This window comes from Nerophis ophidion, linkage group LG16, assembly GCF_033978795.1.
Source record: "Nerophis ophidion isolate RoL-2023_Sa linkage group LG16, RoL_Noph_v1.0, whole genome shotgun sequence".
NCBI lineage: Eukaryota > Metazoa > Chordata > Actinopteri > Syngnathiformes > Syngnathidae > Nerophis > Nerophis ophidion.
In genome coordinates this window covers 53,711,494-53,734,293 of record NC_084626.1, presented here as the reverse complement: position 1 = coordinate 53,734,293, position 22,800 = coordinate 53,711,494, and the positions used below count along the sequence as shown (strand labels likewise).

At 39.1% G+C, this 22,800-nt stretch overlaps 2 protein-coding genes and 1 long non-coding RNA gene across 6 annotated transcripts in view; 2 read left to right on the top strand and 1 right to left on the bottom strand.

The window, feature by feature from the left end:
* LOC133535579 (integrin alpha-5-like) overlaps positions 1–17,688 on the top strand; it is a 119,714-nt gene extending 102,026 nt beyond the window's left edge. Inside the window, exons 23-31 of one of the 2 annotated variants that reach the window (XR_009802251.1) lie at positions 4,049–4,129; positions 4,205–4,310; positions 5,309–5,467; positions 5,585–5,689; positions 9,209–9,322; positions 10,678–10,779; positions 10,885–11,007; positions 13,732–13,985; positions 16,086–17,688. Coding sequence is in view for 1 of the 2 variants with exons in the window: in XM_061875530.1 (XP_061731514.1) it covers positions 4,049–4,129; positions 4,205–4,310; positions 5,309–5,467; positions 5,585–5,689; positions 9,209–9,322; positions 10,678–10,779; positions 10,885–11,007; positions 13,732–13,815 (874 nt within the window). In the remaining variant the exon portion in view is untranslated. Of the gene's footprint in view, positions 1–4,048; positions 4,130–4,204; positions 4,311–5,308; positions 5,468–5,584; positions 5,690–9,208; positions 9,323–10,677; positions 10,780–10,884; positions 11,008–13,731 lie in introns of both variants that reach the window. The other variant, XM_061875530.1, reaches the window with a different exon arrangement.
* Positions 1,128–21,792, bottom strand: LOC133535584 (uncharacterized). Of its 3 annotated transcripts, none has more exons than XR_009802254.1 (6): positions 21,597–21,792; positions 18,163–18,290; positions 8,207–8,653; positions 5,575–5,672; positions 5,268–5,461; positions 1,128–4,329 (listed from the first exon to the last, which is right to left on the bottom strand). It is a non-coding gene; the product is annotated as an uncharacterized LOC133535584 (long non-coding RNA). The 3 variants fall into 3 exon arrangements; XR_009802253.1 differs by having other exon boundaries at positions 8,207–8,646; positions 21,597–21,790; XR_009802252.1 differs by lacking the exon at positions 8,207–8,653 and having other exon boundaries at positions 21,597–21,739.
* fbxo2 (F-box protein 2) overlaps positions 19,533–22,800 on the top strand; it is a 14,676-nt gene continuing 11,408 nt past the window's right edge. Inside the window, exons 1-2 of the mRNA XM_061875533.1 lie at positions 19,533–19,747; positions 21,677–21,735. Coding sequence (XP_061731517.1) covers positions 19,548–19,747; positions 21,677–21,735 — 259 coding nt within the window. The 5' untranslated portion in view covers positions 19,533–19,547. The remainder of the gene's footprint in view (positions 19,748–21,676; positions 21,736–22,800) is intronic.

The following is a 22,800-nucleotide window of genomic DNA, read 5'->3' as shown; positions in this document are numbered from 1 at the left end:
CCCGAAAGAGTTAGTTCTGCTAGGGGTTCTGGGTATTTGTTCTGTTGTGTTACGGTGCAGATGTTCTCCCGAAATGTGTTTGTCATTCTTGTTTGGTGTGGGTTCACCGTGTGGCGCATATCTCTAACAGTGTTAAAGTTTTTTATATGGCCACCCTCAGTGTGACCTGTATGGCTGTTGACCAAGTATGCCTTGGATTCCCTTACGTGTGGCTACAAAACCCGCATGTATTATGTGACTGGGCCGACACGCTGTATGTATGGAGGAAAAATGGACGTGATGATAGGTTGTAGAGGACGCTAAAGGAAGTGCCCGGGTGGAAATCAGGAGAAATTCGGGAGAACAGTTGCCCCAGGAGATTTTCGGGAGGGGCACTGAAATTCGTGAGTCTCCCGGAAAAATCGGGAGGGTTGGCAAGTATGCAAGATTTTGTTTTTAAGCATTTATTGGCGTCCCTTGCAGTGTCCTGTGGGGGGTGCTCCATAACTGCAGGTTCATGGCATGCTAGGAGGTGCCGTCTGGTCCTTGTGCAAACGAAACAGGAGCTTGGTTTTCGTCGGTGGTATTAAAAGGGTCATATATATTTTTTCTACATATATGACACTTAATTTTGTAGCATATCTAAGTTTGTCAATAGTTGTGAAAAGAAAAACATGAGAAAAATCTACTGAATTGTTAACACCAAGGGTTTCCAGTTTGGGGGCTCGGGGGCCTTCGGATCTTGTTTGTTATTTGGAGATGATGTGATCCTGATGGCCTCATCAAGCTGATCTCCAGCGTTTACTGAGCCGTCTAACCGCTGAGTGTGAAGATTTTGGAATAAGACGTAGTTCTTCAAAACCTGTAGCCTTGTTCTCAGCCTCAGTTGGAGTAGCTGAAGTATTATTAGCATCATCTCAAGAGGCAGATCTAAAGTCTACCTTCCTACCCTCAACTAGGGTTACTAAGGTTGCAAAAGGGTGGAAAGTGTCCAGTAAATTTACGGAAACTTTCTGGATATTTACCACGGGAAGTTAAGCTCGGGAAGTTTGGAAATTTTGACCATTTTTTGATTATTCAAAGTTGGTCAGCGTCCATCTTATTCTGTAGAATAAGATGAGAATCTTATAAAACACACAGACAAATAGTTAGCTTAACAATTGGAGTAGCCTTTAAAAATATTTTACTGATGGACAAATGAATAGAAATAGGCGAGATGAATACATGAACACTCAATCAGCATGCGAGATGAATACATGAACACTCAATCAGCATGCGAGATGAATACATGAACACTCAATCAGCATGCGAGATGAATACATGAACACTCAATCAGCATGCGAGATGAATACATGAACACTCAATCAGCATGCGAGATGAATACATGAACACTCAATCAGCATGCTAAATCAACTGTAACCGACATTCTAGTATGACAACACAATGGCTAACAGAACCAAAGGCAGTGGAAACTACACAATTTGATTTAGTATTTGTTAGTTGAACTTTACAGATCACAAAAAAGGTACATTCGGATCGTGTACGTTGTTAGCATAAATGAATGGGATTTAACATAGAGAAAATTAGCATCACGGCTAACAGAGAAATATTTTCGGTTCATTATTAAACTATGGTGGTACATAAAGCTAGCTAGCTGGAGATATTGGCCCCAAAATCATTTAACAAGTACAGGAACAGCTAGCTAGCTTGAGTGGAAGTCTGCTGGAGTATTCTACAGTCATACAGTGACAAGTAATTAAACCTCGACTAAACTTAAATATCATAGATCAAAAATACAAACACTGTTTCCATATGAGTTGGGAAATTGTGTTAGATGTAAATATAAACAGAATACAATGATTTGCAAATCCTTTTCAAGCCATATTCAGTTGAATATGCTACAAAGACAACATATTTCATGTTCAAACTCATAAACTTTATTTTTTTTTTTACAATTAATCATTAACTTTAGAATTTGATGCCAGCAACACGTGACAAAGAAGTTGGGAAAGGTGGCAATAAATACTGATAAAGTTGAGGAATGCTCATCAAACACTTATATGGAACATCCCACAGGTGTGCAGGCTAATTGGGAACAGGTGGGTGCCATGATTGGCTATAAAAACAGCTTCCATGAAATGCTAAGTCATTCACAAACAAGGATGGGGTGAGGGTCACCACTTTGTAAGCAAATTGTCAAACAGTTTTAGAACAACATTTCTCAACGAGCTATTGCAAGGAATTTAGGGATTTTACCATCTACGGTCCGTAAAATCATCAAAAGGTTCAGAGAATCTGGAGAAATCACTGCACGTAAGCGATATAACGGACCTTTGATCTCTTAGGCGGTACTGCATCAAAAACCGACATCAGTGTGTAAAGAATATCTCCACATGGGCTCAGATGGTCGCTACATCTGTAAGTGTTACAACAGCGTGGTTTCGTAGTAAAAGAGTACGGGTACTTTCCTGGCCCGCCTGCAGTCCAGACCTGTCTCCCATGGTAAATGTGTGGCACATTATGAAGCGTAAAATAGGACAGTGGAGACCCCGGACTGTTGAAGGACTGAAGCTCTACATAAAACAAGAATGGGAAAGAATTCCACTTTCAAAGCTTCAACAATTAGTTTCCTCAGTTCCCAAATGTTTATTGAGTGTTGTTAAAAGAAAAGGTGATGTAACACAGTGGTGAACATGCCCTTTCCCAACTACTTTGGCACGTGTTGCAGCCAAGAAATTCTAAGTTAATTATTATTTGCAAAAAAAAAATAAAGTTTATGAGTTTGAACATCAAATATCAATCAATCAATCAATCAATCAATGTTTACTTATATAGCCCTAAATCACTGGTGTCTCTTGTCTTTGTAGCATATTCAACTGAATATGGCTTGAAAAGGATTTGCAAATCATTGTATTCTGTTTATATTTACATCTAACACAATTTCCCAACTCATATGGAAACGGGGTTTGTATTTACCCCAGTAATATCATCAAAACTTACCTGACTGGATGAAGTCCTTGGGCTCAAACACTAGTGTGGCCTCAAAAGCCCTGTTGTCGTGTGTAGCATGCTGGGAATGATCTGTTCATGTGATGGGTTGAAATTCAACTGAATTTGCATTAAATCAGGTTGTTTTAGCCAATAGTCATGTTGCAAGATCTAGCATGTTGCATTCAAAGTACTATCTATCCATATAAATCGATCCATCCATCTATCTTCAATGTTTATTCCCATTAATTCCCATATATTCCCGTTAATTACCATGGAAAGTTTCCAACTTTGAATATTCACGGAATTTTGCAATCCTAATGGTTACTTTCGGTTGTGACTGAAAAGGATTTCCTGGGTGAGGAGGTCCGTCATCTAGAACAGTGGTTCTCTAACTTTTTTCAGTAATGTACCCCCTGTGAACATGTTTTTAATTCAAGTACCCCCTAAGAGATAAAGAAGTAAAATACAGCACTATGTCATCAGTTTCTGATTTATTAAATTGTACAACAGAGTAAAATATTGCTCATTTGTAGTGGTCTTTCTTCAACTATTTAGGAGAAGAAAAAAACTAAAAACTTGTTGAAAAATAAACAAGTGATTGAATGATAAATGCAGATTTCTCCACATAGAAGTAATCATCAACTTAAAGTGCCCTCTTTGGGGATTGTAATAGAGATCCATCTGGATTCATCAACTTACTTCTAAACATTTCTTCACAAAAAAAGAAATCTTTAACATCAATATTTATGGAACATGTCCACAAAAAATCTAGCTGTCAACACTGAATATTGCATTGTTGTATTTCTTTTCACACTTTATGAACTTACATTCATATTTTGTTGAAGTATCATTCAATAAATATATTTATAAAGGATTTTTGAATTGTTGCCATTTTTAGAATATTTAAAAAAAAAACTCACGTACCCCTTGGCATACCTTCAAGTACCCCCAGGGGTACGTGGACCCCCATTTGAGAACCACTGATCTAGAATAAGCAACAGATGAGCGGCAGAAAATAGATGCATGGATGGATTGATATCTGTGATATATTTATTTTTCCTTTTTTGATGTGTTGTAGTAAAAATGCTAATAACTCAGAGAGTGAAGTGGTGCTCTTCCAGCTGGAGGTAGCTGCAATGGCTGATGTCATCCTGCAGGGGTGAGGCATCACGGACTGCTCTAAGTCACATTCTTACTCCTGCTTGTCACTAAACTTTCACGTCTTCCGTTGCAGTGTTTCTCGGCCAGACAAAGTCTTCTTCCCCCCTCCCAACTGGAGTGTTCATCAGAGTCTGGTCAATGAGCAGGACATTGGCCCTGAGCTCCAACAGGTCTACGAGGTACGTTGCAACTTCAGGCCTGTTTGGACAGAATTAACACATTGTTATTAGTACAAAACTGATTTATTAGAAAAGGCATCGTTTCAAATTAATTATATGCCGTTCTTCCCAGACCATAGGGAGCACCGGATTATAAGGCGCACTGCCCATGAACGGTCTGTTCTCGATCGGTTTTCATACATAAGGCGCACCAGATTATATAGTGCCTTATCCATCCATTTTCTAACGCTTGTCCCTTTCGATATTTTTCCCAGTCAGGGAAATATATTTCCCCCGTTAGCCTGTATGTCCATGTGTTATTGATTGGGCTAGCTTGGTAAGCATTTGTTGCAGGAACATACTAGCTTTGTTAGACAAGGTCATAGACTTTATTGGACGACATACCGTATTTCCTTGAATTGCCGCCGGGCCGCTAATTAATTTAAAACCTCTTCTCACTCCTGCGCTTACCAAAGGCATGCTGAGTTGCATCCCAAGAACACCATACCTACTGTGAAGCATGGGGGTGGAAACATCATGCTCTGGGGCTGTTTTTCTGCTAAGGGGACAGGACGATTGATCCGTGTTAAGGAAAGAATGAATGGGGCCATGTATCCTGAGATTTGGAGCCAAAACCTCCTTCCATCAGTGAGAGCTTTGAATGCTTGACCAAATACATCATTTACAAATAAATTCTTTAAAATTCCTACAATGTGAATTCCTGGATTTTTGTTCCACATTCTGTCTGTCCCAGTTGAAGTGTACCTATGATGAAAATGACAGACCTCTGTCATCATTTGAAGTGGGAGAACTTGCACAATCGCTGGCTGACTAAATACTTTTTGGCCCCACTGTATATGTACCGTTACACCCCTACTTTTTACATAACAGCATTTAATTTTGACTTGACATGCAATTCTTACATACGGCTCCTTTAAATTTACAGCATTTTGCACAGTATGAAAGTTGTCTCTTCACCTGTATTGTGCCGACAAGTTCAAACTGTCTGTGTCTTCCAGTTGGTGAACAACGGCCCCAGTGTCGTCAGTCAATCCACATTAGAGGTGAGATGCCCTCTCAAGGCTCTCGGCCACGACCTGCTCTATCCTGTGGACGTGGTCACGGAAGGACCCCTTAGCTGCTCTTCTCAACACACTCTCAATGCACTGAAACTTAAGGTGACGGCACACACACACACACACACACACACACACACACATGCAAAACACGGTTAAACAGTCCTAATCTTGTAGTGTTGCACTGCAATTAAGGATGATGTACTTACTTGCACACAGCTTCAGCCTCCTGCCACAAAGAGTCCCTCATCTCTGCAGTCCACACCAGAACATCTTATCCACAAGAGGGAGGTCAAAAGTTCCATGCCTGAACACGGAAACTTGGTAAGTACAAAACCAGTTGGCACGTTGTGTAAATGGTAAATAAAATCAGATTACAATTATTTGCTATTTCAATGTATTTTCAATTGATCAGATTGCAAAGACAAAATATTTAATGTTCAAACTGAGAAATTAAGTTTTTTTTTTTTTTACAAGTAATCATTAATTTAGAATTTAATGGCAGCAACACGTTGGCAAAGGGGCATTTTTACCAGTGTGTTACATGGCCTTTCCTTTTAACAACACTCAGTAAAGGTTTGGGAACTGAGGAGACACATTTTTCAAGCTCTTCAGGTAGAATTATTTCCCATTCTATCAGTTCAGGGTCTCTGTTGTCCTATTTCAGGCTTCATAATGTTCCACAGGTCTGGACTACAGGCAGGCCAGTCTAGTACCCGCACTCTTTTACTACAAAGCCACACTGTTGTAACATGCATTGTCTTGCTGACTCGTCAGACCACAGAACACTTTTCCACTTTGCATCAGTCCATCATGGATGATCTCGGGCCCCGTGAAGCCAGCGGCGTTTCTGGGTGTTGTTGATAAATGGCTTTTGCTATGCATAGTAACCTACTCAGTGGCCTAGTGGTTAGAGCAGGGGTCGGGAACCTTTTTGGCTGAGAGAGCCATGAAAGGCAAATATTTCAAAATGTATTTCCGTGAGAGCCATATAATATTTTTAAACACTGAATGCAACTAAAAGTGTGCATTTTTTAGTAAGAACAACATTTTTAGAGTATAATTAGTCTCTTATCCTTTTTAATAACAGTGTTATTCTAAAGTTAACCAATAAGAAATATAATACTTCTTACCATTAATGCGACATCTTGAACAGGTGCGATAGAAAATGGATGGTTGGATTAAAATATGTTTTATATTTTGAACGTTATTTTTAACACTGTGATTACCAGTGGAATTATTCATGACTTATCGTGTTAAGCAATGTCAGCTAAGATTTATCTGAGAGCCAGATGCAGTCATCAAAAGAGCCACATCTGGCTCTAGAGCCATAGGTTCCCTACTCCTGGGTTAGAGTGTCCGCCCTGAGATGGGTAGGTTGTGAGTTCAAACCCCGGCTGATTCATACCAAAGACTATAAAAATGGGACTCATTACCTCCCTGCTTGGCACTCAGCATCAAGGGTTGGAATTGGGGGTTAAATCACCAAAAATGATTCCCGGGCGTGGCACCGCTGCTGCTCACTGCTCCCCTCACCTCCCAGGTGGTAAACAAGGGGATGGGTCAAATGCAGAGAATAATTCTGCCACACCAAGAGTGTGTGTGACAATCATTAGTACTTTAACTTTAGAGTTCTAATTTGCACTTACAGATGTAGTGACAAAATGTAGTTACTGACAGTGGTTTTGTGAAGTGTTCCTGAGCCCATGTGGTGATAACCTTTACACACCGATGTCGCTTTTTGATGCAGTACCGCCTGAGGGATCGGAGGTCATGGGCATTCAATGTGCAGTGATTACGTGCAGTGATTTCTCCAGATTCTCTGAACCTTTTGATGATATTACGTAGCATAGATAACATTTCTAAATTCCTTGCAATAGCTGCTTGAGAAATGGTGTTCTTAAACAATTTGCTCACGCTTTTGTTCACAAAGTGGTGACCCTCGCCCCATCCTTATTTGTGAAAGACTGAGCATTTCATGGAAGCTGTTTTTATAGCCAATCATGGCACCCACCTGTTCCCAATTAGCCTGCACACCTGTGGGATGTTCCAAATAAGTGTTTGATGAGCATTCCTCAACTTTGTCAGTCTTTCTTGCCACTTGTGCCATCTTTTTGAAACATGTAGCAAGCATCAAATTCCAAATGAGCTATTATTTGCCAAAAAATTATCAGTTAATCAGTTCGAACGTTAAGTATCCTGTCTTTGCAGTCTATACAATTGAACATAGTTGAAAGGGATTTGCAAATCTTTGTAATCCGTTTTTATTTACGATTCACATAACATGCCAACTTTATTGATATTGGGATTTGTACAAATTGTAATATTTGCAAACAAAATGGTGAAATGCACCTACACTGTAACTCCTAAATGGCTGTTTTCCTCCCGATTGAGCTTTTTGGATGGATGTATTGAATGTTGTCGAGTTGCAACGCAAGAATGCAAGCTTGAGGCTTCTGTTCTTGCAAAGTGTTTGAATTGTAACTCGGCAGAGGAAATGGGAATATAATGAGTCCTGGCCCAGATCTCCTGCTGTCTACTGTAATTGTTTACAAGCGGGAGTTAATTATGTTTGCCATTTACTGGCTTGCACATATTGCATCACTTCTGAATTCTTATGTTGCTCATCATATTAAAAATGTGACTGAAGAGAAAATTACATTTTTATTTAAAGGCCTACTGAAATGAGATGTTCTTATTTAAACGGGGATAGCAGGTCCATTCTATGTCATACTTCATCATTTCAACATATTGCCATATTTTTGCTGAAAGGATTTAGTAGAGAACATCCACCATAAAGTTTGCAACTTTTGGTCGCTTATAAAAAAGCCTTGCCTGTACCGAAAGTAGCAGACGATGTGCACGTGATGTCACGGGTTGTGGAGCTCCTCACATCTGAACATTGTTTACAATCATGGCCACCAGCAGTGAGAGCTATTCGGACCGAGAAGGCGACGATTTCCCCATTAATTTGAGCGAGGATGAAATATTCGTGGATGAAGAAAGTTAGATTGGAGCACTAAAAAAAAAAAGAAAAGAAGAAAAGTCAACGGCTCCAGGCGGCGGCACTGGGAGAGTTGCAGGTGTAATGAGACACATTTACTAGGATAATTCTGGAACATCCCTTATCTGCTTATTGTGTTGTTAGTACTTTAGTGAGATTGTAAAGTCATACCCCTGAAAGTCGGATGGCTGCGGTGAACGCCAATGTCTCTGAGAGAAGCCGAGGAGTCAAGATCACAGCTGCCTTTTTCAGCTGCAGGATGAGGCCGTGTAATCCACTGTAGTCTCCGGTAAGAGCAGATTTAATATCACAATTTTCCCATTCAAAAACTTGCTGGTTGACGTAGAGAAACATGTTCGCTTGACCACTCTGTGTTAAAGCTTCACAACAAACAAAGAAACACCTGCTGTGTTTCGGTGCTAAAGGCAGCTGCAATCCACCTCTTTCCACCAACAGCATTCTTCTTTGACGTCTCCATTATTAATTGAACACATTGCAAAAGATTCAGCAACACAGATGTCCAAAATACTGTGTAATTATGCGATGAAAAGAGACGACTTTTAGCCGTGAGTGGTGCTGGGATTATAATGTCCGCTCCAAACAATAACGTCACAAACACGCGTCATCGTGCCGCAACGTTTTCAACAGGATACTCTGCGGGAAATTTAAAATTGCAATTTAGTAAAGTAAAGCGGCCGTATTGTCATGTGTTGCAATGTTAATATTTCATCATTGATATACAAACTATCAGACTGTGTGGTCGCTAGTAGTGGCTTTCAGTAGGACTTTAAAGTCATTGCGTAGGGAAATATCCATTATTGTATGAATGTGTGTGACAGACATGCTCAACCGTGGAGTGCTGGCGGCTGAAGTGTAACGTTGGGCTGCTGGACAGAGGAGCCAGTGGTATACTCCGTGTTCAATTCCGACTTTGGGCAGAGACTTTCATTGAGGTGAGAAGACACAATTTACAGCAGAAGTAACTTCATCAACATTCCAGAATAAGAAAAGCCAGGAAGCGTGGAAACATACTGCCCTCTGGTGGGGGTTAATAATTCACACTCCCAAATGAGCACCAAACTATCAAAGGGACATGATTGTAGACTTGCACAAGACGAATGCACTTCAAGACTATCAGCAAAAAGCTTGGTGAAAAAGAAACCACTCCAATTGGGCGGTATAGCTCGGTTGGTAGAGTGGTTGTGCCAGCAACTTGAGGGTTCCAGGTTAAATCCCCGCTTCCGCCGTCCTAGTCACTGCCGTTGTGTCCTTGGGCAAGACACTTTACACACCTGCTCCCAGTGTCACCCACACTGCTTTAAATGGAACTTAGATATTGGCTTTCACTATGTAAAGCACTTTGAGTCACTTGAGAAAAAGTGCTACATAAATATAATTCACTTCACACAATGACTTGTAAATTAAAAAAAATACATGATCTCAATCAGTCTCCATGCTAGATTTCCCTTGTGTGGGTAAGGATGAAGTTAGTAATGAACACATGAATGATTCAGATAAGGCTTGGAAAAATGGGATGTGGTAACATAAGTAGGGAAGAGTACCGATTTTTATAGGTTCCGATTATGGTTGTACGGTACAGTGGGGCCAACAAGTATTTAGTCAGCCAGTGATTGTGCAAGTTCTCCCACTTCAAATGATGACAGAGGTCTGTCATTTTCATCATAGGTACACTTCAACTGTGACAGACAGAATGTGGAAAAACAAATCCAGGAATTCACATTGTAGGAATTTTAAAGAATTTATTTGTAAATTATGGTGGAAAATAAGTATTTGGTCAACCATTCAAAGCTCTCACTGATGGAAGGAGGTTTTGGCTCCAAATCTCAGGATACATGGCCCCATTCATTCTTTCCTTAACACGGATCAATCGTCCTGTCCCCTTAGCAGAAAAACAGCCCCAAAGCATGATGTTTCCACCCCCATGCTTCACAGTAGGTATGGTGTTCTTGGGATGCAACTTCGGCACGTTTTGCAGCCATGAAATTCTAAGTTAATTATTATTTGCAAAAAAAAAATAAAGTTTATGAGTTAGAACATGAAATATGTTGTCTTTGTAGCATATTCAACTGAATATGGCTTGAAAAGGATTTGCAAATCATTGTATTCCGTTTATATTTACATCTAACACCATTTCCCAACTCATATGGAAACGGGGTTTGTAAGTATTTTACCACAAACTGTAACAACTTGCTGTCAGCCTAACATAATTCCACTTAACTTTATGTTTATGTTATAGTTTTTTTGTTAACAAAAACAGTTAGTTTATTGCTGTTTTGTTTTTCTTCAGAGGGCCTACAAGCAGTATCTTTTGGAATGCTCTGTTCAGTTCACTGTGGACAAGATGCCTTATTCCATTCTTCCAAAATCAAAGCCATCTGGCTTTAAAAAGGTAGTAAGCCTTTTTTTTTGTTTTAGCTTTTTTTTCCTGTCTTGCTAGCAAGTAAAATGGATGCGAGTCAAATGACCGAATGGATCATGGCCTCTTGTCGTTTAGGTGGTGACGTCTGTCCTGTGGAGCAAGCCTGATAACATTTTCTCTGTTCCCTGGTGGATCATCGTTCTGGCGGTTCTGGCTGGGCTGCTTTTACTCTCCTTGCTCATTTACCTGCTGTACAAGGTAACAAGATTGTTAACTAGACATGGCACCTAACTGTGTCAGAGTATTTCCACTGGAAAAACTCACACTCTCATGGAGTATATATTTCTAACTTCTAGTCAAAATATTTAAAACTTCTAACAAGTCAGAATTCCCCGATTTGTCACTCTTATGTACCATATTTTTCCGACTATAAGGCACACTTAAAATCCTTTCATGTCCTCAAAACTCAACAATGCGCTTTATAACCCTGTGCACCTAATGTACAGAATAATTTTGGTTGTGCTTACCGAGCTTGAAGCTGTTTTATTTGGTATATGGTGAAATGATAAGTGTAACCAGTAGATGGCAGTCACACATAAGAGATACGTGTAGACTGCAATATGATGGCAGTCACACATAAAATATATGAGTAGACTACAACATGACTCAAGTAAACAGCAACATGTTATATAATCCATTTAAAATATAGAACTTTACACAAGGTGCACAAAAATCTATCAAAATATTTCATTACAACTTTGGTAAGCTTTGAAGCCGCTTCGCTTGGATTGTACTTTGCTTATTATGGTGTGTGTATAAGGTAAGACATTATCTGGAATTTTGTTTCGCAATATTATGCAAAAGCAACTGTTCTTACTTTCTGGTACCTGCTGATCTGTATTTAGGATCTGCACAAGTCCTGAAAATTTGCGCACGTCCGCCTTTGTAGTCTCTGTCGACACCGTAGTCGATAAGCTTCCTCTTTTTCTCTATCTTCTTGTTATGGGACATTCATCCTCCGTTGTTGCCATTTCTAATATAAAGTAGTGTAAAGTTCTTACTTATATCTGTCAGTAAATCCGCCATGAAAGCACTAAAACATACCGGTGTAGTGAGTTTACATTTAAGTTTTTGTAGAGTTCCGGTACAACGGTTTTTCAAGGGACACATTTCCAGCGTTGTTGTTGCACTCGTGAGCCACAGATGAGGAGATGCTGCTCCGTTATTGATTGAAGTAAAGTCTGAATGTCATTAAAACAGTTAGCTCCATCTGTTGACACTTCTTCCACTCCCGTCCTTGCACGCTACACCGCTACAACAAATCACGGAGAAAAGACGCTGCCAAAGGTAAGCCACGTAAATAAGACCACCCACAAAACGGCACATCTGGAAGCGACTGTCAGAAAACTGCTTGAAGATGATCTTGAAAATATCATCTATACAACATTTTGACCAAAGAACCACCATCATGTGTTATGGAGACCACAAAGAAGTGTTTTGCTTTTAGAAAAAAAAAAAGACCCCTCTAATGCGCTTTATAATCCGGTGCGCCTTTTGTATGAAAAAAGACCTGAATAGACCTGCTCATCAGCAGCGCGCCTTACAATACCGTACAGAAACACGGTATGCAGATCCCAAACACACAAAAACAGGTACCAATAAGTAAGAAAACTTGGTTTTGCATGATACTTTTTTTGCCAATGACCATCTACAGACTAATTAAAGGCCTACTGAAATGAGATGTTCTTATTTAAAGGGGGATAGCAGCTCCATTCTATGTGTCATACTTCATCATTTCACCATATTGCCATATTTTTGCTGAAATGATTTAGTAGAGAACATCCACCATAAAGTTGGCAACCTTTGGTTGCTAATAAAAAAGCCTTGCCTGTACCGGAAGTAGCAGACGATGTGCGCGTGATGTCACGGGTTGTGGAGCTCCTCACATCTGAATATTGTTTACAATCATGGCCACCACCAGCGAGAGCGATTCGGACCGAGAAAGCGACAATTTCCCCATTAATTTGAGCGAGGATGAAAGATTCGTGGATGAGGAAATGGAGAGTGAAGGCCTTGAAAAAAAAGATGTTTTTAGACACATTTACTAGGATAATTCCGGGAAATCCCTTATCTGCCTATTGTGTTGCTAGTGTTTTAGTGAGTTAAATAGTACCTTAAAGTCGCAGGAGTGTGGCCACGGTTGTGTTGACACCAGAGTCTCTGAGAGACGTCACGGCAGCTGCAGGAGGACGCTGGCTGTAAGAGGCGACTTATTTCCACAATTTTCTCACCGAAAACTGCCGGTTGACATGTAGTCGGGATCCATGTTCGCTTGACTGCTCTGATCCATAGTAAAGCTTCACCTCCGGGAATTTTAAACAAGGAAACACCGTGTGTTTGTGTGGCTAAAGGCTAAAAGCTTCCCACCTCCATCTTTCTACTTTGACGTCTCCATTATTAATTGAACAAATTGCAAAAGATTCAGCAACACAGATGTCCAGAATACTGTGTAATTATGCGATTAAAGCAGACGACTTATAGCTTGGATCGGGCTGGAAAATAATGTCCGCTACAACCCCGGACATCAAACGCACTCGTCATCATACCGCGACGTTTTCAACACGACACTTTGCGGGAAATTTAAAATTGCAATTTAGTAAACTAATAAGGCTGTATTGTCATGTGTTGCAATGTTAATATTTCATCATTGATATATAAACTATCAGACTGTGTGGTCGCTAGTAGTGGGTCTCAGTAGGCCTTTAAACGATGCAGCACCCAATTTGATATTAATCACTTTTCCTAATTGTATTTTTTCCCATTTAAGAGACTAAAACCACTACAGTGTAGGTCAAGCCAGTCAAAGCTTTTGAATATGTATTACATGTAACAAAATACAACTCTGCACTTTGTTGAGTCCTGGTCTAAGAAGTCTACATTGCGTGTGGCATACTATAGAATGACTGGGCTATTATCTTCTAGATGGGCTTCTTCAAAAGGTCAGATCCATATGGTACAGCCATGGAGAAGGCCCAGCTTAAACCCCAGGCGTCCTCAGAAGCCTAGAACACCAGCGGAGCCTCCAGAGCGGCCGGGACATTGGAATAATATCACTTTGATAAGCATGACTGAGACTTTGTCAGGAATCATTGATGGACATGTTGTATCACTGGAATACACACACTCTGGTGCTGCACTAAAATATCAGCCACGAAGAAGAAGAAGATGCCATGCAGGTGAGCTTCTAATGTCATAAAGATGTTGCTTATTTGGAATCAGAACATGGTCTACAACCTAAGAGGGAACATCAAAGTAAATCGACTTCAGTTCCCTTTTGGGGCGTGATCATTTGTTTTAACATTTCTTGAGTTGTTGAGTGTTATTCAAATATTCAATACTTAACAGGAGATTATTTCAGCCACCTCCATTTTAGTCTGGGTGTTAACAAATACAGTGGAACCCGTTTATGTGCACACCCCTCTGACCGGGTGACTGATGTCAACATAATCCAAAGTAGCCATTGCTGAAGTTGCACTTTTTTAAAAACTTTTTCTAGCAATATAAGGAGAATAATGTATGACCTAAAGCAGGGGTCACCAACGCGGTGCCCGTAAGGACCAGATGAGTCGCCCGCTGGCCTGTTCTAAAAATAGCTCAAATAGCAGCACTTACCAGTGAGCTGCCTCTATTTTTTAAATTGTATTTATTTACTAGCAAGCTGGTCTCGCTTTGCTCGACATTTTTAATTCTAAGAGAGACAAAACTCAAATAGAATTTGAAAATCCAAGAAAATATTTTAGAGACTTGGTCTTTACTTGTTTGAATAAATTCATTTATATTTTTACTTTGCTTCTTATAACTTTCAGAAAGACAATTTTAGAGAAAAAACACAACCTTAAAAATGATTTTTCGGATTTTTAAACACATATAACTTTGGAACCTTTTAAATTCCTTCCTCTTCTTTCCTGACAATTTAAATCAATGTTCAAGTATTTTTTTTTTTTGTAAAGAATAATAAAATATTTTAATTAAATTCTTCATTTTAGCTTCTGTTTTTTCGACGAAGAATATTTGTGAAATATTTTTTCAAACTTATTATGATTAAAATTCAAAAAAAATATTCTGGCAAATCTAGAAAATCTGTAGAATCAAATTTAAATCTTATTTCAACGTATTTAGAATTTATTTTAACATTTTTGTTCTGGAAAATCTAAAAATGATAATGATTTGTTTTTGTTAGAAATATAGCTTGGTCCAATTTGTTATATATTCTAACAAAGTACAGATTGGATCTTAACTTATTTAAAACATGTCATTAAAATTCTAAAATTAATCTTAATCAGGAAAAATTACTAATGATGTTCCATAAATTCTTTTTTTAATTTTTTCAAAAAGATTCGAATTAGCTAGTTTTTCCTCTTGATTTTTTTCGGTTGAATTTTGAATTTTAAAGAGTCGAAATTGAAGATGAACTATGTTTCAAAATTTAATTTTCATTTTTTTTGTATTTTCTCCTCTTTTAAATCGTTCAATTAAGTGTTTTTATCACCATTTATTCTCTACAAAAAAACCTTCCATAAAAGAAAAAAAAGATGTACGACGGAAAGACAGACAGAAATAGCCTTTTTTTATGTATTTAGTTTTATTTATTAAAGGTAAATTGAGCAAATTGGCTATTTCTGGCAATTTATTTAAGTGTGTATCAAACTGGTAGCCGTTGGCATGAATCAGTACCCAAGAAGTAGCTCTTGCTTTCAAAAAGGTTGGTGACCCCTGTCATACAGTATGTTTATACTCTTTTGAAACAGAGCTTGGCCTTCATGGCACAAGCTTGCTGGAGCACAAAAACTTGCCGGAGACCCTTTTTCGCAGGAAAGATGAGTTGTAACAAGACTGACGTTGACGAGGAAACGCTTGCTGCCTCACGCCAACCTCATAGCAGACAGCACATTTCTGCAGGCTGTGGGTACTTTGCCGACACACAAAAGTTGGTCGTTCCTGTTTTGCCAATATTTGATTAATACAATGCAATAATTTAAGGAACAGTATATCGTCCCAGGCTTACTTGCTAGTAATAAGAAGAGTTGACTGGGACTTGATGAGTGTACAAGTTGTTGTGTTGTAGCAAGACCGACTTAAGCGGGTTCCATTGTATACATTTTTGGTTGTATGGACATAAGTGGCTTCAAAGAGGATTAGTCACAGGTACAAGGTGAGATTTTACTCACTGTTGCTTCTACTAACCAGGAAACGTGACACAGGAAAGTTCTATAGAAGGGCTCTTGAACAATTTTTAGTTTCTTTTCATTTAGCTGTTTCTCTTCTCCCTAAATCAGAGGTCGGCAACCCGCGGCCCAAGACCCGCATGCGGCTCTTTGACCACTCTGGTGCGGCTCAGCTGTAAATTTACCGACCATCCCGAATTTACCAGGAGATTTCTGACCTCGGAGCCTTTCCCTAAAATTGTCTGAGATTTGCATGCAGCGATTTTCACTGGGACAGCAACATTGTGAGGCGCACCCTGATGGCAGTGTCCATAACATCTTCTAACACCTGTAGTTGTGCCCGCTGTTACACAACACTATGTGCGTGCGTGCCGGTCACATATTGTGTGAAACCTCAATTACAGTCCTCAAGCGATTGCAAGGCATACTTGTTCAACAGCCATGCAGGTTAGACTGAGGGTTGTGATATAAACAACTTTAACATTCTTACTAATATGCGCCACACTGTGAACCCACACCAAACAAGAATGACAAACCAAAATTTGGGAAGACATCCGCATTGTAACACACCATAAACACAACATAACAAATACCCAGAATCCCCTGCAACCCTGACTCTTCCAGGCTACATTATTCACCCCCCAACTCCGCCCACCTCAACTGACGCAGGAGGGGGTGGGGGGCTGGTGCTAGCGGGGTGTATAATGTAGCATGGAAGAGTGCGGGTTGCATGGGATTCTGGGTATTTCTTATGTTGTTTTACAGTGCGGGTGTTTTCCCGAAATGTATTTGTCCGTCTTGATTTGTGTGGGTTCACAGTGTGGCGCATATTTGTATCAGTGTTAAAGTTGTTTAAACTGGCACCCCCAGTGTGACCTGTATGGCTGTAGAACAAGAATGCCTTGCAGTCACATGTGTCCGTCTGCAGAAGCCACATACAACACGTGACCTGATTGTTAAGCTGTTTGTACAAGTTGTGGAGGGCATTAAAGACAGCGCTATTCTAGCACGCCCTTATATTTGTTGAATGGGTTTACTCAGCAGACGTCCGACGTAGTAGTCACTCTTAAACCCGCGAGTGTCCTGGACAAATCGACAAATCGGGAGGAATTGTATGCGTGATGCTCATAAGGGGCATTCATATAAAACTCACTGGCTGCACTAACATCAAATCTTCATATTTAATTGCGGGCCGCGTGTCTGAGACCCCTGGTTTATACATAGCACAAAGCAAAAAAATCCTTCTGTATACAGTGTTATTTCATTATAAATTTCAAGAGTCTTGTGGCTCCAATTATTTTCTGTATTTTGTGAAACGTGTCAAAATGGCTCTTTGAGTGGTAAAGGTTGCCGACCCCTGCCCTAAATAAAACACACTGGTCGTTTAGAAGCTGGCTTCAGTCCAAGAAACGCAACAAAAGTCCCCAATGCTTTGGTGTTCCTTCTCTCTGAAAATATGTAGTCATTCTTGCAATTGAACATTTCGGTCAATCTTGGCTTTTACTGATATTTTCCAAAAAACTACTCACCACTTGTTATTTATGTCATTATGGTTGACTTTGTACTGTACTGTCATGCAGGACAATCCTGATCAAACTGCAATGTTGAACTTGAACATTTCCTCTCCCATATTGGGAGGTACTTACTGTGTATGTTGGATTGTTTATGCTATATATGTTGTGCCCCCAAAATAAAGCCTAATTTTGTATACCGAGCCTGACTTTTGCTTGATGTAGAAGCGCAAGGTATGTCATGATCCGCCGCCCGGATCATATATATTGTTTTGGTTTTTGAGTCCTTTTGTGTTTTGTCCATCGTTTTGGACTCTTCCTGTTCTTAGTTTTTGCACTTCCTGTTTTACCTTGTTACCATGGTTTCGCATTTGTTCCACTTGCGATGCTTTTTGACGCACACCTGTGGTAATTGTTTGCTTTAGTATTTAAGCCTGCCTTCGACCTCTGTTCATTCTGGATCCTTTGTTTGCTGTATGCGACACTCACGTTGGTATCTTCTCTATCTCAATACTTGTGCTAAGTGTTGTCTTAGCTTCTAATGCGCTCAGCACGTCACTTTTTGGACTTTGTCTCAGTGCTAAGTGTTAGCCGCGCTCCCCGTGCGTTGGCACGCGCTTTCTTTTGCCTTTTGTGTCAGTGTTCTTTTATATTTTTGTATTAAACCAAGCTCCTACCTGCAATTCCTGCCTGTCTTGGTCCTCGTGCATCTTGGGGTGACTCAACACGCATCACTATGAGGTTTCCACGTGACAAGGTAAGCAGTTTTGCTTGATTGTAAAAGATATCAATGGAGGAGCTGGATCTGAGAAGTAAAAGAGGAGCGACGTTCATATGTTAATATTCAATGTTTTATTGTTCATAGTTAATATTGTAAATCCCACATTCTTTTTTTCACGTTCATTTTTGGTGTCTCATTCCGTTTTTTTTTGAGGTGGTCTGTCATTGTGACTTTTGGTATTAGTGTTCCTTGGGAAAAAAATGGACCCAAACACACATCACCAAAAATGATTCCGGAGCGTGGCCACCGCTGCTGCTCACTGCTCCCCTCACCTCCCAGGGGTGAACAAGGGTGATGGGTCAAATGGAGAGAATAGTTTCGCCCCACCTTGTGTGTGTGTGTGACAATCATTGCTACTTTAACTTTAACTTAATACTGTATAGCAGATTTTTACAACTAAAAGTGTACATATGATTCATACAAACATACACATTGGCCCACCAGGCACATTTTTGGCCCAGTTCTGCTCTAAAAAAATGTTACTCCTCTTTGAGTACAAGTTTGGCCTACTGCCCCCACCTCTGTACAATGGTTGTAACTAGAGATGTCCGATAATGGCTTTTTTGCCGATATCTGATATTGTCCAACTCTTAATTACCGATTCCGATATCAACCGATACCGATATATACAGTTGTGGAATTAACACATTATTATGCCTAATTTTGTTGTGATGCCCCGCTGGATGCATTAAACAATGTAACAAGGTTTTACAAAATAAATCAACTCAAGTTATGGAACAAACATGCCAACATGGCACTGCCATATTTATTATTGAAGTCACAAAGTGCATTATTTATTTAAACATGCCTCTCAAAACAGCAGCTTGGAATTTGGGACATGCTCTCCCTTAGAGAGCATGAGGAGGTTGTGGTGGGGGCGGAGCGGGGGGTGTATATTGCAGCGTCCTGGAAGAGTTAGTGCTGCAAGGTGTTCTGGGTATTTGTTCTGTTGTGTTTATGTTGTGTTACGGTGCGGATGTTCTCCCGAAATGTGTTTGTCATTTTTGTTTGGTGTGGGTCCACAGTGTGGCGCATATTTGTAGCAGTGTTAAAGTTGTTTATACGGCCACCTTCAGTGTGACCTGTATGGCTGTTGACCAAGTATGCCTTGCATTCACTTGTGTGTGTGAAAAGCCGTGGATATTATGTGATTGGGCCATGTACCACTCATACATTTTACTTTTTGATACAGTTACCGATAATTTAATCATTTATCGGCCGATAATATCGGCAGTCGGATATTATCGGACATCTGTAGTTGTAACCTAATCACAACACCTAATGTTGTCGGTTTTTGAGGTGTTTACCCCGGTTGGTATTTGTGCTGAGTGTGTGCATGTGTTTCTGCTGAGTTCCACTGGACAGACGCTCCCTCCCCACCCTTGCAATAAAAGGCCCGCTGGCACGAGGACGCTTCATCGCTGCAGAGGAGCTCAAGTGTCCCGAGAAATAGCATCAACCTCAACTCGCCCTTTGGAGCCGTGAGTAACCGTCCTGTGTGTTTCTCTGAGATATCAGCGAGTTAATGACATCGATATGCATGCATCGTGTATTTTGTGACGGTAACATTGGCTGAGCACATGACTCAGCTCTATTTTGAGTCTTCACACTCCATGAGTATATCGTTTTTGTCCGTGGTATTCTAACAATAGCATCGTACAGACTGTAAATGAGTTGATAAAACCTATTAAGTACAGTAATCATGGTAAAACAAACTGGTTGCTATCATTCCATGACTCGTTCTAGTTGTTTTTTTGCTGACTGACATCTTCTGTCAGTGGAGTGATCCTGGTCCTCCGTGATGCTTCCTATTCAGCAATGCAATGAGGCTGGCTTTTGCTGAATGTGTTGTGCGGTGCAGTCAACGGATTGGGCTTTAGTGCTTTCATCCCCCCAGGCCGGCAAATTCCAAAAAGGATGTGTTTAGATCAGGGGTCACCAACCTTTTTGAAAGCAAGAGCTACTTCTTGGGTACTGATTAATGTGAAGGGCTACCAGTTTGATACACACTTAAATAAATTGCCAGAAATAGCCGATTTGCTCAATTTACCTTTAACTCTATGTTATTATTAATAATTAATGATATTTATCTTTGTGGAAACACTGATTATCTTAATGATTTCTCATATTAAATACATATAGAAACAGATAAATATTTAAAAAAAAAGGGTATTCTGTCTGTCATTCCGCCGTACATTTTTTTTCCTTTTACGGAAGTTTTTTTGTAGAGAATAAATGATTTAAAAAAAAAACACTTAATTGAACAGTTTAAAATAGGAGAAAACAGGAAAAAAATGAAAATTTAATTTTGAAACATAGTTTATCTTCAATTTCGACTCTTTAAAATTCAAAATTCAACCCAAGAAAAAAGAAGAGAAACTAGCTAATTCGAATCTTTTTGAAAAAATTAAAAAAAAAATTATGGAGCATCATTAGTAATTTTTCTTGATTAATATTAATTTTAGAATTTTGATGACATGTTTTAAATAGGTTAAAATCTAATCTGCACTTTGTTAGAATATATAACAAATTGGACCAAGCTATATTTCTAACAGACAAATCATTATTTCTTCTAGATTTTCCAGAACAAAATTTTTTAAAACAAATTCAAAAGACTTTGAAATAAGATTTAAATTTGATTCTAAAGATTTTGTAGATTTGCCCAAATAATTTTTTGAATTTTAATCATAAGTTTGAAGAAATATTTCACAAATATTCTGCGTTGAAAAAACAGAAGCTAAAATGAAGAATTAAATTAAAATGTATTTATTATTCTTTAAAATACATTTTTTTTTTAACTTAAACGTTGATTTAAATTGTCAGGAAAGAAGAGGAAGGAATTTAAAAGGTAAAAAGGTATATGTGTTTAAAAATCCTAAAATGCTTTTAAAGGTCTTATTTTTTCTCTAAAATTGTCCTTCTGAAAGTTATAAGAAGCAAAGTAAAAAAATTAATGAATTTATTTAAACAAGTGAAGACCAAGTCTTTAAAATATTTTCTGGGATTTTCAAATTCTATTTGAGTTTTGTCTCTCTTAAAATTAAAAATGTCGAGCAAAGTCAGACCAGCTTGCTAGTAAATAAATACAATTTAAAAAATAGAGGCAGCTCACTGGTAAGTGCTGCTATTTGAGCTATTTTTAGAACAGGCCAGCGGGCGACTCATCTGGTCCTTACGGGCGACCTGGTGCCCGCCTTGGTGACCCCTGTTTTAGACAATGACTCACGGGTAATCACAATTTTAGCTCACACGGCTGTAGTCAATTTATGTTTACTGAACTAGGATTCCCTTATCTTTTTAAGATAAAAAAAAAATAAAATAGAAACTTACTGTACGTATTGCCCAGTCCTACTTGAGACCGATGAACAATGGAAGGCGCAGATGTTCTAAGTTGCTCTTCTTCTGTTTAGACTCAGCGTGCTGTCTGTCGTCATGGCTAGAAACCTGTTAAAGAATCCCAATGGAGAGGGTAAGTTCTTTTCAATGGAGAGGGTAAGTTCTTTTATACAAGTGGTTCTCAAATGGGGGTACTTGAAGGGATTTTTAAAAACTATTCTAAAAATAGCAAAATTCAAAAATCCTTTATAAATATATTTATTGAATAATACTTCAACAAAATATGAATGTAAGTTCATAAAGTGTAAAAAGAAATGCAACAATGCAATATTCAGTGTTGACAGCTAGATTTTTTGTGGACATGTTCCATGTGGAGAAATCTTTATATATAAATGTATCACTTATTTTTCAGAAAGTTTTTAGTTATTTTTAAATATTTTTCTTCCAAATAGTTGAAGAAAGACCACTACAAATGAGCAATATTTTGCACTGTTATACAATTTAATAAATCAGAAACTGATGACATAGTTGTAGTGACGACAATGACTGGTTTAATATGGATTAGAAATCACTTCAGGGTGTCGGGTCAGGATAGCAATTATTCGTTCAGGTGAGTGCAGGAGAAATAATAGATTGTCCAAATCCAGATTTGCAGGTTCAATTGTACATTGAAGACATGCATGAGTTGTTCGTTTGCGTGTGTGTGTGGTAGAGATGCGCGGTTTGCGGTCTCATCCGCGGAGTTTACTGCAGGTCGGGCGGTTGACATGACGTAAAAATAGATTTTAATTAGATTCGGGCTGGTGGCGGTTGAACCATCCGGAGATATTTGATATACATGGTTCTGGGATCAGTATCCTTTGCCAATCAAAGAGCCATTTATGACCCGTGTCATAAAGCAAAGATGACAATAAGAGACGCTAATATTCTCTTGAATGACTACCGGCAGTCACCCAGATATTAAATATTAGTGCGTGCTATGAAGACATTAGCTTAGTCACCTTCTACATCATGCATGATCTGCTTGTCAGTCCAGCATCATGTTGTGTGTGATTTTCCACAGCAACACACACACAACTGCAAGGCATACTGGGTGACACAGAGTACACTAATGGTTGTGATATAAACAACTTTAACACTCTTAGTAATATGCGCAACGCTTTGAAGCCACACCAAACAAGAATGACAAACACATTTC